This window comes from Lepidochelys olivacea (assembly GCF_965140295.1).
Source record: "Lepidochelys olivacea isolate rLepOli2 genome assembly, chromosome: 5".
Taxonomy (NCBI): domain Eukaryota; kingdom Metazoa; phylum Chordata; order Testudines; family Cheloniidae; genus Lepidochelys; species Lepidochelys olivacea.
Genome location: NC_140415.1, coordinates 131,904,660 through 131,919,817, shown reverse-complemented (window position 1 = coordinate 131,919,817; position 15,158 = coordinate 131,904,660). Strand labels below are relative to the sequence as shown.

At 42.0% G+C, this 15,158-nt stretch overlaps 1 protein-coding gene across 9 annotated transcripts in view; it reads left to right on the top strand.

The window, feature by feature from the left end:
* NRG1 (neuregulin 1) overlaps positions 1-15,158 on the top strand; it is a 707,499-nt gene that overhangs the window by 660,933 nt on the left and 31,408 nt on the right. For all 9 annotated transcript variants that reach the window (XM_084628934.1, XM_084628933.1, XM_084628932.1 and 6 more), the window contains one exon: positions 9,886-10,015. In XM_084628934.1, the coding sequence (XP_084485060.1) occupies positions 9,886-10,015 (130 nt within the window). The remainder of the gene's footprint in view (positions 1-9,885; positions 10,016-15,158) is intronic.

The following is a 15,158-nucleotide window of genomic DNA, read 5'->3' as shown; positions in this document are numbered from 1 at the left end:
GGAAGAAAACCAGACTTTGAATCACACATCTCTATGGGATGGAAGTATTTCATTAGTCCATCTCATAAGCAAATAGGTAGATATCATCAGCATATAAATCAAGACTAAAGCATTAATTTATTGAACTTATAATGTAGCACTTACTACAATAGCATGCAGGAGCAGTAAAAGCTTGGCAGACTGAGCAATAACACTGACCTAGATGGCCTGTTTTATGAAGCACTTCACTACCTTATTTCAGTTTAACTCAAGCCACAATGGTTAGGCGTAGGGGTTTTTTATAATTGAATGTGTTGTTTAAAATAGGTGAGACACACAAATAGCAAAACATTTCACATAGGAAGACAAAACCATAGATCTGAGAGGAAAAAGAGCCTGTAACCAAGAATAAGAACTCCAGTATGTGTCCTTACGTACTTGCTGGCTCAGTGAACTACTACAGCACCAGTCCTGCAATCAGATCCAGGCAAGCAGACCTCAGCAGTCAGCAGGTGCAAGGGTTTGCCTCTGCAGACCTAGCTGCAGGATTGGGACCTATGTGTGTTAGTGTTTCCCCTTTGGGGGAATTGTTATTGCAGAAACCAAACAAGAACAGGGGTTTATTAATGCCCTTGGAGTTAAAATCATTGTGTACATTTATTTACTGTACACTACATTTGTGGGATAGAAATGATGACGATGTTACTGGTTATATTACAGTCAGACCCAGAGACTCGAGTCAGGATCAGGGCACCATTGTGCTAGGCACCGCAGCTTGATAAAGAGCGAGGCTAGACCCTTTTCATGTCTAGTTGGCTGGTTCAAATCCAGGTCAGCTTTGTAGATACCTCTGTAGCAGTGTGTGCCTCTGATGTCTGTTCATTGGCATGTATGAAATAGGGCTCCTGGTGCTCTGAGGGTGTCAGCCCACTTCCTAATAGGCAAGTGTCCTAATTACAAAAACATCACTCCAGTTGTCTCTTACTGACAATCTTATTGGCAGCCAAGGGAGATCTGGGTGTGGTTCTGTGGAGAGAATTCAGGGAACAGGGAATTCCTTTGTAAATGGAGAAACCTAAAATGTAGCCTTGCTGGGGCTGTAATGAAAGGGAGCCATCTTGTTTCTCCAAACTCCTCAGGGTCTAGTTGCTATAGAGCTCTTGCTCCATGTGCAGTAACATCCCTCTTATCATTTCCACCTGGCCCTGTTGGGGCGGGGATCCCCATGACTCACAGGCCCACTGTGGATGCACTTTTGGCTCCATTTCCTGAACTAGCTCCGTTATCCTATTTCGTATTATCTGTCTCTTTTTCTGAGTATCATTAGAAACCTTCCCCTGATGCTTCCAGGCTTGTCTTCTCTTTGGGGCAGCTGAAACTTGTCAGCGTGTTACATTAAGCTGTATAAGCAGTGCCTAGGACATTCACAAGGGATCATTTCCTTTTCATAGAGGCCAACCAGTATTATGCAAGTGTGTTGATCAGGAATAAAAATGTAAGAGTGATACTAACACTTGAGTATGCCAGGAAAGTTCCTGGCATTTGTCTTCAAGGTTTCCTGCCCGCATCTATGCAGCATATGTAGTGTATCTGATTAATTTCCCACTAGGTATCAATCTGCCGTACACCTGAGAAAGCTGTACTAAGAAAAAGAAGGGGTATATAAGTCCACTTTATTTCTAGAACTGTATTACTGACATGAGCATCTCTGAGTAACTCGATTGATAACGGGACCATATCTATTTTCATAGGTTCTCAGGGCCTGGTTTTCATTTACACAAGGACCCCTGTAGGCATTGTGAAGAGGCCTCAGAGTATAAATTACATTCACGCCCACTTTAAAATGCCTTTGCACTGCCAGAGCTGGGCAAAGGGACCTACTGTAAATGAGAATACGGCCCTCTGTATAGGAGACCATTCTCATCAAATGCGTTGCAGACTTCCAGGATTCTTTGCACATTTATATTGTGAATTTGCAGCTCAGTAAATCATTTGCATTGGCCTCCTGTCTGCAAAGGCTTTAAATGAATGGGTTGTGATGAGCCACAAACTCCCTACCCCGGTTGACTTGGCCACCCAGATTGTTCAGGATAACGTGTATTCTCCAGCTCGGGGTGGAAGTCAGCTTTTGGAATGTCCCTTCTATAATAGCAGCCACAATTGCCTCCTTGTCTGTCCCCCCACTCCAAATGCGAACATTTTCTCCGATGCTTGACACAGGACCCAAACATAAGGCACTTACCTATTCGACTGTTGGTTTCCCATGCATGTTTTCAGAGCCTACTTTCCTAGACACATGACCTTTTGGCCATACCTTGTGCATTTTTTCTATCTGTACCATGTACCCCAACATGACCATCTATTTTGCTGTTCTTCTGTCCTCCAATTGGATTGGGGGCATTTAAACCCCCCATTACCAGTGAATTTGCCATCTCTTGCTGCATTGTTTAGCCTCTTCCGATTTCCCTGAAGTGAGAGCTGACCTCATCTGTAGCGTTGTAAAGAGTTGCTTGTCCGAAATCCCAATTGCAAGCCAGGTCTCTCTGTGCTCATCTCGCCTAATCACAGATTTCCCCAAGTTTCTAATTTCCCCTGTGTTATGTGCAGTCAGGGCTCACGTCTCATCTCGTGTTTTCATATGAAACACTAATCAGACTTCCTTAAAAACAGCCTCTAAATTTCCCTCTCTATCTCAAAAGTAAACAAAACAAAAATGTTCCTGGTCATGCTGCCTGGTGCATATGTCTCCTCTCAGCCCTCCGCGGTGAGCTGAGATGCTGTGCAGATCCTGCCGGACTGCTGCTGCCAACTGGGTCAGTCTGTCGGCCTATCAGGGAGGAAGCGATCTGGCGCAAGGAACTGAAGACTTAGTCTTTAGTTTTCTGCTTTTCTTTTCTCGGTTTGCACTCTTGAAGGGAAATTGCTTCTGACTCTGTGTCATGGAGGTGAGCGGGACAAACTGCGTTGGTTCAACAACAGTTTACATTCTCTCAAACTTTCCTGAAGTTTCTATCTCCCAGACCCAGTGATTTCCTGTTTCCTTTTAGCTGGCCCTGATCTTCAAAGAGATAGTGCCACTGTAAGAGAGCTATAGAATCGTTCCCTGGCTGTTAAGGTGCTTGATTCTGGCTTCTAAAAGCAGAACTGGCTCCTTAAAAGATCTTCTGTGAACTTACACAGAATATCATCCACACTGTGACTAATATAATAGTCCTTCTTGAAGATTAAGGCTAAATATCTATTTTAAAAGGTTATATCCTATGGACTAGCCCAAGCAGTGTGTTCTCGAAATGTGCCGTTCAACAACAAAAGCCACAGATCTTGTAACTCTTCTGCTAGAACCTGTGAAGAGGATCACGGTGTGAGCTCAAAAGCTTGTCCCTTTCACCAGCGGAAGTTGGTCCAATAAAAGATGTTACTTCCCCCACCTTGTCTCTCTAAGGCAGGGGTGGCCAACCTGGGGCTCCGGAGCCACGTGCGGCTCTTCAGAAGTTAAGATGCGGCTCCTTGTCTAGGCACCGACTCCGGGGCTGGAGCTACCGGTGCCAACTTTCCAGGTGCTCACTGCTCAACCCCTGGCTCTGCCCCAGGCCCTGCCCCCACTCCACTAATTATAGAACATACCGCCAGTTTGGGGTATCTGCCCTGTTTTTGACAGTCTGCCTTGAGGTAGGCACTCACGGTCATGAACCACTCCAGACAGAGTGACATGCTTGTTGAAGAAGTGAAAGGCATGACACACAGCTGATTTTCAGTTGTGAGGTGCTACCTCACATTGTTCTGATGTTGCACACTAGCTTAGAAATGTTTGTGCTGTGTCTGTGGCTTCACAGGTATGTCACAAAAAGCTGAGACAACCTCCCCCGACCCCCTCACATTTTGGATAGACATTTTCTATGCTATGGTGGTACAGTAGGTAGCAAGCACTTCTGAGTCAGTAGGAATTGATGCCCCAACATGGAGTCTTGTTACTGGAGTTGTCAACCTTCTGACAAAATGGACAACCTGGCCATTCAAGGCCACTTTCTGCCACCCTACCTCACATTGAGTAGCATCTTATTTTACAAATAACCACCTGGAAAGATACTCTTCAACATTCACAAGGTGGCAGAATCTAGTCCTAAAGATCCTATGGCATTCTTCAGAAGGGTAGGAGCATTGACCCCTGTGTTATGGCCAGATTCCAACTCACCATACATAATTGCATTCTGCCAACCTAAAATTTTCTTTGCAGTTTTAATTGGGTAATTTAGTCTTTGCTTCCTGTGCTAAAATAATATGTAGATTTGCAGTGTACTATTACAAACAGTGGTCATCTTTCACCTCAGAGGTGGCTGCATTTCACTGATGGATGAAGGTTATGGTCTTTCTATTGGTTCAGTTTGTAAAATGCTTTGGGAGCCATCCGAATAAAAGGTTCTGGATAAATGTAAGCTGATACATCTACCCATTTTCTCTCTCCAAAAGTCTGCAGCTTCACACTATGATGACAAAGGCATTTGGTGAAACTTGTGATTTTGTGATTCTTTGCGTCTTCCTCTGTTTGTTTTATATTTTGGCCTGCAGTGGTGTGTATTCTACCCATTGTAGGGATCCTTGTATTTTTTGTCCCAGATTTTCTCACAAACGTGTGCACACAATACTGATTTGTGCGTGAATATTATGAAGTTTTAAAGCTTGGGCAATCACAAATTGCTCATTTGAAAAGTTACTTCTATATGTGCCTCAGTTTTGCAATTGACTAGAACAGGCCAAATTCATGAGTATGCTCTGGCTGCTTTATGCCATGCCTGCGATGCAAACCTGGCTCTTTAAAGCCCTTATTATCGTAGTAATTTGCCAGCCAAACGGGACTTTTGGCTACACTGCATCACCAGAGTGATGCAAAGCAGCCAGAATATACTGATGAATCTGGTCCTTTGACCCAAAATGCCTATTTATAATACACCAAACATTTTTCTAGCAGTTTTTTCTTGCCCAGCGGTTAATCTTATATTTTGAAATTTCAGTGTGTAGTTTTAAGGATGGCTAGAGTTTCCTTTTTAAAAGCATGAAATGTAAAGAAGCTGGAACATATCCATCCATATTTCTGGTGAAACTAAATTTCTCCTGTGTGTTCCAAAATCACAGAGTTTGGAATTTTCAAAAGCAGTTGGTATTGGCCTAACTCTGTTCCCATTGAAGTCAATGGAAGAGCTTCTGTTGACTTCAGTGGAAAACCTACCCAGCGAGCTTCTGTTTGTGTAGTGTTTGTATTGGGAACTTTACCCATTAGCAGCTGTCTGCAAATACCTCTTCAGAGGATCTATATAAACATAAAGGAATCTTACAGCATGTCTTGGAGTTGGGCAGATAATTAAATATTATTAACTCTGTTTTATGGGGATCACTCTTGGGAGGTGCCAAGCAAAGAAGTCAGTGGGAGTTGAGGATGCTCATTACTTAGCAGGATAAGCCTTCCGATGGTTAATCTGAAACATACAAGGATGAAGTGACTTGTCCAAGGCCATATGGGAAATTAATCCACCCTGCAGATCTTTCAGTGGCTAATGTTCAGGTCAGTAGGGAGTTGGGTTTGTGCATAGAATAGGGTGATTGAGCTCCAGTTGGGAGAATGTGGGGACAGTAAGGCTGATTCCATTTAGAGATATGTGGTGTCATCGTTTCAGAATATGTTGTCTCAGAGTTGTCTCTTTTTTCATCTCTGTCCCTGTCTCTCTCGCTGGAGTGAGTTATAACTAGGCTGCGGTTGATAGTGGTGTTTAGTCATAGAAACGTATGATATACTGAGCGTTCTCTCTCATCTCGTCTCACAAAAGGAGACAAGTCTGTCTACTTACAATTCAGCAACTAATCTTATTCATGACCTATAAGCTGCCTTCAGATAGAATAATGATCCTTTCTGTGCACTGAGGCTGGTACTTTATTTTCTCTTCACTTGAGCATTGACATCCTACCTGTGACCTTGGGTGGCTGAGAGTGTGTCTTCTGATGTTACACCGATGTCTGCAGAAACTAGATTAAAATAGGCATAGGCTTCTATTGTGCTTAGATCGCACAGATGTTCACTCGCAATGAGAACACGGAGCCTTCTTAGAACTCTGGCAGTGGTAGCAGATGGAGTCATAGGCTCTTATAAAGGATCCGTGTGTCCTAAAGCTGTAGCAACATTATTTACTGTAGAGTTCCATTTTGGGAAAAGGGGGGAGAGAGAGAATCCAAACGAGCATGCATTTCCATGTTTCAAGACACAGAAAAGTTAGAGATCTCTCAGGTAAGCAAAAAATTGCCATGACTTTGCAATGACTGTCTGATGTGAAGTTGTGCTAAGGTTGAATTAAGAGATTGGGCTTCCCTGAGGCTTTTGGGTGGAGTGTGAAGCATTTTTTAGAGAACGGTTATTAAATGTGTCTAAAACGTCTACGATTTTGAGAAAGATAGTATCTAGGATACCTCTCTAGTCTTCTATTTGTGCTCGAGTAGCTCCCTCAGGAGAGAAGAGGTTTCATTGTCTTTCATTGCCTTGTGAATATTTGCATTAGTGAGAATGTTACGTGTCATTTATGCTGCGTCCAGTTGTTTAGTAAAGAAAATGTTGCTCGCAGTCATGAAAAAAGAAAATGGAACACCCAGTATTTTTAAATGTCTGCTTATGCCTGATGTTTACAAATTGTTTTATGATTTGTGGTTTATCCTTTAAGGAAATTAAGACAATGAATTAGGGAAAGTGGATCATGCAAATAGATATACATATCACTCGTGCCTATTTAATATGGGCTTATAAAATAGAAATGAAATTAGGGTAAAAATTTTGACTAGATGATTAAATACGTAACAGAGAAATATGTTAGCTACTTCTGTGCTATGCCTTTCCGCTGCAGCTCATTGTCAATACATTGTAAAATAACTCAGGCCCTCAGGGCCCCCTCTGAGAACTTTATGAGTTACGGAAGGCAAGAGCTATGGGGCTTGTTATGGATTGAGTGAAATCTGCTCTGAGGACCACCTGCTCCAGAACTCAACATTTCTTCCGCCATGTGGGTTTAAGGGAAAGCGAACACCATGATTTTGGTGCTTTTTAAATTTAATTTGCAAAATAGACATGCAGCGGATAGAGTTAATACTGGTTTATCCACCAAAAATTATGCATCAAAGACAAGCTGTCTCCAGAACTAACTGACTGAGGACAGAGTGGATTGAGACTGCAGTGCTAGTCTATCAGAAAGACAGGAAAAAAACGTGCATAAGATTTATAAGACACACAATGCCAAACTTAAGAGTGAGGGGAAAAAAAAACTCCTGGCAAAACTATGTAAATCCCTTCTATCCTGGGGTTTGTCTGAGAATGACACTGTATTCCCATCTCTCACAATTTGTTCAGAGCCACTGCAGCCATCCAAAGTTCACTTTACATCAGCAAGGCACTAACGGTTACTTCCAAACTCCATGATGATCAATTTTGATCTAGCTGTTGCTTAAAGAAAAAGTGCCGAGCAGGATGACCGGAGCAATTATAGATAGCTACAGGCTCGTTCCCTACAACTATCCTTATAATTCAATTTCAAACATTCCATTAGTCTTCGTGGTAGTAATAAGCTTTGCCGGTGGGAGTTCAGGCAGACAGTATTGCTTTTCATTTCAAATTAATGCATTAGATTTTTGAACCATAGGATGTCTTCAGAACAATGGTCTTACTTTCAAGAAGAAATGTTTTAAAGGGGCTAAAAGGAGGGCAATACGCAGTCAAGCTTCATAGGTTGAACTAAATTCAGAAGGGAGTCTAAGCTAGTGTAAGTTACACCTTCCAGTCCTATCCAGTCTAAAATGTATCACCTACTGAGACCCACATTCACTTCAACGTATGCTTGTTCTACACTTAAAACTTACACCAGTGTATATTTCAGTTAGGGATGTAAAATGTTAACCGATTAGTCTTACCGGTTAACCGCCTTCACCATTAACCTCAGCGGCCCCACACCAGCAGGAGTGGGCCCAGCCATGGCCCCCAGCCGAAGCAGCCAGAGCAGCACCACCTGGCCAGAGCGGGCCCAGCTGCTTACTCTGTTAACCGTTTAAACAAAATATTTTAATCATTTAAATGGTTAACTTATTAAACAGCATTTACATCCCTAATTTCGGTCAGGGATGTGAGTGTTTCTGTCAGTATAGCTAATGTCATTTGGGGAGCTGGTGTTCCTACACGAGCAGAAGAACTCCCATTGGCATGTGCTGCATCTATACTAGGTGGCTATGCTGACCTAGGCTGTGCAATGTAGACATAACCTCACACTTGACAGAGTCTTTGGACTACTACAGCCATGCTTAGACTAGGTTTCCCCATAGGGTTGACCACAACCAGCCAGCATGACGCACTCTCTACAGTAGGTGAAACATCATGTTAAAACATGTTAGCCCAGGCTTTTAAAGCATGGTCTATTGACCTAGACTAGATATGGCCTTCATTTAACTGAGCCTACCTGAGGGGCAAGGGGAAAGGAATGGATTGTTATCAGGATTTACTATTAATTTTTCACATTTCATTAGCACCTCGGGGCCCCAATCAGGATCAGAACCCAAGATGTAACAAGTGGGTGCAAACAAATAGAAGGAAGGAGGGAGGGAGGCCCTGGAAAACAGCATTAGGAACTCAGGTTTATACAAATGAGCAAGCTATATGCACAGCTGGATGGTTTTGGATCAGTTAACTTTAAAACAAAATTACAAAATATAAACAAATTAATAAGGTAAACCTTAGAAATCCTGCCTGCTTTGCGGCTCCCAAAGTCTAAACAGCTCGTAGACTCTGGGAGCTGGGCCTGACCTGGGAGTTTGGTCAGCAGTGTTATGGGACTTCACCTTGAACTCACTCACTCTAGTTTCTCTTTATTTCTCTTGTAACCATTTCTGACTTTAATGCCTTATACTTGTACTCACTTGAAATATCTCTCCTTGTAGGTAAATAAACTTGTTTTATTCTTCAGTCAGAACTAATCCAGTGTTGTGAGCTATGTGGGTAACTCCATTTAGGGTGGCAAACTGTTGTATATTGAGCCTCTTAGAGAGGCAACGGACCTAATATATCTGGACTGTCCAGGAAAGGGTAGGAGAGTGCAGAACACATGGTTTTGGAGGAAATTCCAGGACTGGAAGCATGTTGCGGTCACCCTGCAAGTGGTAGCCAGGTGGTAGAAGTCAGAATGTGACTTATGTGTGGCTGGCAGGCACTCGGGGTGGGGGGCGGGGGGGTGACCTGCATGCTTGAAGGCTGTTTGTGAGTGGCCCACTGGGAGCTATATCAGCAAAGCATTATAAGGCACCCAAGGGTGCAGGGCAGAGGTGACCGAGCCCCTCACTAGTTTGGATTGTATCCTGGAATGTCATAATATCACATTATATTGTATTATTAATATTTATTATTTAACATGTATATTGTGGTAGCACCTAGAGGACAACCAATCGAGGGCCTCACAAACCTATAGTGACTGACAATCCTTGCTCTGAAGATCTTATCACAATAGGCTTACTGCAATTGAAGTAATTTCATAGATAAATTACACAGTCCTTTTAATGAAATGTCCTTGAGCTCTGATGGAATTTACAGGTGCTTGATGGGTTGCAGTATGGAATTTTAAACTCTCCCAGTTTATGTGCATGGAGCATGTCTAAAGAATTGTAAACCTCTTTGTGCTCTTTAAGTTGGTCAGCACTATATGCCCCCACTAACTATTGTTTTCCATGACTCAGATTATTTCTAGGAGGCCACATGCAGATAGCTCACAAGAATGACTAATTCTTCCCTACCCCATGTCTCTTCCACACACATGCCTAAATTGTATTCAAATCCGAAGACTGTTCAGTAAAGAACCAAAGCATCCTGAATTGTATTTTCTCTCTTCTCTCTTCCAGCCACTTCTACATCGACGACTGGGACAAGTCATCTCACAAAATGTGACATAAAGCAGAAAGCCTTCTGTGTCAATGGGGGAGAGTGTTACATGGTCAAAGACCTTCCAAATCCCCCCAGATATTTGTGCAGGTAAGAAGCCTTTGGCTTATTTCAGTGGAGCCACCATGTTTCTCGTGTAATTTTTCTCAAAGTAATTGCTTTAATATCTGAACAGTTCTCTCTCCCACAAACGGCCCAGCAGATATTTAACAGAAGCATTAGACGCATCTTCACCTTTGTGTGGCAGAGTTGGTATGAAAACTCTCTAGCTATTGAGAATGACTCCTGTGTAACAGGGCTCATGTTCATTGCAAGGTTAACTCAAGGTATAACTTGAGTTTTGCCCCTAACCTGACTCCCATCTCTACACAGAATCTTTAGCTCAAGTTAAGTGGTGCTCTATACTCGAGCTAGCTAGCTTATTTGGGGGGGGGGGGTGGGGAAGGAGGGAAGGGGTTGAAACCTGAGTGGTGCTGACACTTGGGGTTTGTCGATGCTACAATCACGGTGTGTGATTGCTCATGTAAACATACCCAAACTAGCTTTAATCTCTCTAGCTCTGGCCCAGAGCAGAGAAGCCACTTGACACCCTTGAGCTAATAATGCAGTGGGGATGCAATAGCTCGAGTTACAACAACTCATCAACTGCTAATCCAATCACTGTGCCGCTAATCCCATCACTCTTTGTAGCTGGAGTGTTGTTTCATGGTGTGGTTGGTCTCATCTGAGAGGCTAGTCTAGACTAGTGGAATAACTCAAGTGTACTCACTGTTGCAATGAAGCCAAGCCTATAGATAGCTCACACAATAGTTATTAAAACTCCACAGATGGTTTCATAATACAGATAGTGCTATGTGCCCAGCTGGCATATGGATACCCTGAGATAACTATTATTTGAAATCGTGGCTGTTAGATCTTAGAGGACAGGTATCACTGATTAAATATACCCCAAATAATGAAAAGATACATTGTGGAATAACTATGTCTGATATAGCACATGCATACAGTATAGCACATACAGTAGTTAATTTTTATTAACATGTTGTAGTAAAACAAATGACTTATTAAAGATCAATTAAAATATTATTTAGAAAACTTAGTGCCACCAGAAAATGTTTTGTTTTGAAGTTAGGTGACTACAAAGTCGCCGGGTCTAATGAGGTCAAATTAATAACAGGAGTTATTACTTTGTTAAATGCACATTTCATAATAAGCAATGTAGATTGCCATCTGAACTCATCAGTGGATGTCAGTGTTTTAGACACAGAGCCTTGATTCGGGAAAGCACTTAAGGATGTGCTAACATTGATCCATATTCAGGAATTCACTCAAGCACATTCTTAGCTTGAAATGCGTGCCTGAGCACCCTTCTTGAATCGAGGCCTAGTTTCGCTGTCACAAACAAGTCCAAATTATAGCCTCCACCAGCCCATTATTCTGCAGAAGACCCAGGATAAATACAAACAACGAGGAGCAGACTAACACGGCTACCCCTCTGAAAAGTATAAATTCAGTTGCTGTGGCTGAAGCTTTGCATCTTGCCATAGCACATTGTACAACAGGTACCTTTGGATGCTGCAGTGGTGCTGATCACAGACCAGAGCCAGATGCAACTGGGTGCTCTGAATTCTCACTGACTTCAGCACGTGGCATTCAGTATCCTGAAGAACTGAACCTTAAGGGAACTTTTCTCTGTAAGAATATTAGCATTTTCAAGAGAGGCAGCAGAAGCTAGTCAGTAAGATACACAATCTGGTGTAATCACATGAATTTTCAGTCTTATAAAGGCTAAAAATCAAAACCCAATAATTGCTCTTCTGCAACCTCATGTAAAGTGCGGGTGGAGAGATACCTTGCTTTCACATGGAAAGAAGATAGAAATTGCTTCCGGGAAATACTGGCTGCACTCTAGTGAAATGCTTTCTGTTCACTTCAGTTTTGCCTTTTTCTGTGGATCTTACCTGCAATTAACCAGATTTGTTTTGTCACGAATTCCCAAGCTGCTGGAATCATGACTATTTATTCTATTGCTGTTTATAACCATTTTCTTTAAAGTAAAAGCACCAACTTTGATTTGGGACAATTGCACTAAAATTACATGATCATCGTAACCGAGCAGTGCAGGATGACCCAATTTTAATACTACACCCCTGGGAACCTACCAGAAACCAGCTCCAGTGCTTCCACCTCTTCATTTCCTCCTCGTACCCCCTTCAGAACTTTTCATAGCAGCCCCCATGGCTGTGCGCGTAACACGTTTGCTGCGTGCAGAACATTTTTACTATTCGTTGGTATTGCTCTGTTGAATTTAGAGTCACCTCTTTTTCACTGTATTTCAAGACACTTTTTGAAATAGCCAGATCTGACAGTGTTTGCACTTTATTATTGTCATTTTATTTTGTGTTAAATGTACCAGGCCCTCTTAAATTATTTTTTCTGATGTAGAAAAGAAATAAGTGTTAAATCTAGAATCAGAGTGAAAACAAAAATAACTCCCTAAAATTTGTGCAGGGCACTATTCTGGGTAGCAAAAGAAATATCTGGAGAAGTCATTACAATGTAAAATCACAGGATCTGATTTTTATTTATACTAAAGCAGTGGAAAGGGAGCTCACTGTAAAGGAGAGCTAAGCTCACAACTAGTTTGCAATTCTTCTGCTATGTCTCTTTGATATTTACCAGCCCTGAAGCTGTTTATACTGTAACAAAACAAGACAAATGTCTCTGCGATACAGTGACATGAGAATCTGAATTGTGTTTTATTGGGTACATACTGCAAATCTGAAGAAACAAAGTAGCATTATTTTCTTGCATGGTTAAAGATACGGATGTCTATTTTTAAGTGTCTGTTAAAACAAATATCTGTCAAGGACACATTGCTTCCTTCTACTGTGATAACAAATCTTTTTCCAGAATGTGCCCATGGAATCAAAAAACTTGAAAGATGGTACTTGCTCTTCATGTTTCTGCCTTGGTAGCAAGTTCACATTTTCCATATGCTCCATCTGTTGAGAGCAAAAACAAAATTTTTAAAGCATGAGCCTCATTGTTCTAAATTGTTTTTAACACGAATCAAAAAATGTGACTCAGATGCACAACAACCATGGAATTTTCCAGGCAATGTCTCTGGTCATGTAAGCCCCCCGTGAATCTGTCTCCTATTGCTAAAGTCAGAAGTTGTGTAATCAAAAGTGATTTCCAAAAAACTGAAGGTATAATAATTAACACTGTGTCACATTTTGTTTTCACTGATACTAGTATAAATTTTGAGCGAATTGATTGTTTGTTAGTTACCTGGATTTATTTCTGAGATGTGTATGTATCTACAATGTACTGTACCTGAAATGTTGCATATAGCAACATCTACAGTGGCACAGTGTTGTATACATTTCTCTTTTGTGTAATCTAATTACAATCCTGGACTAAACAGAATAATCTCAGTCAAAAAAAGAGGGTTTGGAGGGTTTTTTTAATGAGACATTGGGTAAAACTTTTTAAAGTGCCTAAATGAGAAAGGAGTCATTTTGAAAAGTGATTTAGGCACCTGGACCCAGGTCCTCAGAGGTATTTAGGTGCATAACTCCCATGGGAGCTAGACACCTACACACCTTTGAGTATCTGGGCCTTGGAAGCCTTCACCTCATTGGATATGTCTACACAGCAATGGAACACCCATGGCTGGCCAGGGCCACCTGGTTTGAGTTCACTGGGCTCAGACTGGAGCCCAGCTCTGGGACTCCACAAGGGGAAAGGGTCCCAAAGCCCAGGCTCCAGCCCAAGCCCAAATATCTACACAGCAATTTTTAGCCCCCACAGCCTGAGCCCCGTGAGTCTGAGCCAGCCATGTCCATGCCATGGGTCTTTTCTTCCACTATAGACGTACCCATTTGCTTTCAGTAAGACTTAGGGTATGCCTACTGTGCAATCAGAGATGTGACTGCAGCTTGAGTAGGCATACCCACACTAGCTTTCAGCTAGGTAGCCTGGCTAACTATAGCAGTGAAGACAGGGTGGCACAGACCCTGGCGTGGGCTAGCAACACGAGTACACACCTGCAATCCCAGGCAGCCTTGTGCATCACCAGGTCTTCGCCTCTATTTTTAGCCTGCTAGCTAGATTAAAGCTAGGCTGGTATGTCTACAAGCGGCAGTCACAGCTCTGAGAGCAGTGCAGGCATAAACGTAGGCTTCTAAGTGCCTACATCACTTCTGGAAATGGGACTCACGTTTATACTACGGTATCATAGCGACAGGGCATGCTGCTGTCACGCCTTACCTTGGATGCGTCCTTCATCGAGGAAACAGGTTTTTCCATCGCTGTAGTTACTCCACCTCTCCGAGAGGCAGTAGCTAGGGTGATGGAAGAATTCTTCCGCTGACCGAACCTTCTCCATAATGGAGGTTAGTTCAACCTGACTGTGTTGCACAGGGCGCGACATTTTATGCAGCCCCGGGCAATGTAACGAAGGCAATATAATGTTTAGGTGTAGCCCACGCCTTAGGCTTCTCAGTCACGGAGGTGCTTTTGAAAATTTTACCCGAAGTCTAATAGTGCCAGACCATGTGGTATTTTAACCGTATTGTGAAAAGGAGAGTGGTTAGCAGATCTCTTTTATTTGGAGAAGACTCTATATAGTATTCTTCATGTTTTTTCAAGCCCTGTTTTGAACAGTCTTTCCATAACCCATTTTTGATTACGCTAATTTGATATTTCCTTAGTAACACACCACACAATTTGTGTTGCCTTTGCTGCTGTTATTCCCTCAAAGTGATTTTATGCTACAGCTTCGGTGGTTGAAAACAGTGCTTCTTTCTAGCAGAGACATTACTTGACTTTGCTTAACAACAAAAGAATGAATTTCTTATTTTTATAATTGTCTATATCCTTGTTTGCAAATGGAATGGGTTGAGTAGGAATTAATTAATGTGATGATCCAGAAAACTGTTAATTGAGGGGAAAAAAGGTAAGCTTATTACAGTGCTAACTGAAAGGTTTGCCAAGTCTGAGTGGGTCAAGAGGCAGGATAGTGTTAACAGTTCTGAACTAAGCAATTAAAGGCACAGTTCTTACAGTGGTTCATGTAAATATTGATAACATATTCCTGTGCTACCTACCTATACTACATATTAGCTTATAGTAAAGAGACTTGTTCTTGATCTTTTCTATTAATATGTACAGTTAGTCAAAACATGGAGACTAGTCGTTTTACAAACTTAAAAATCACTAAACACAG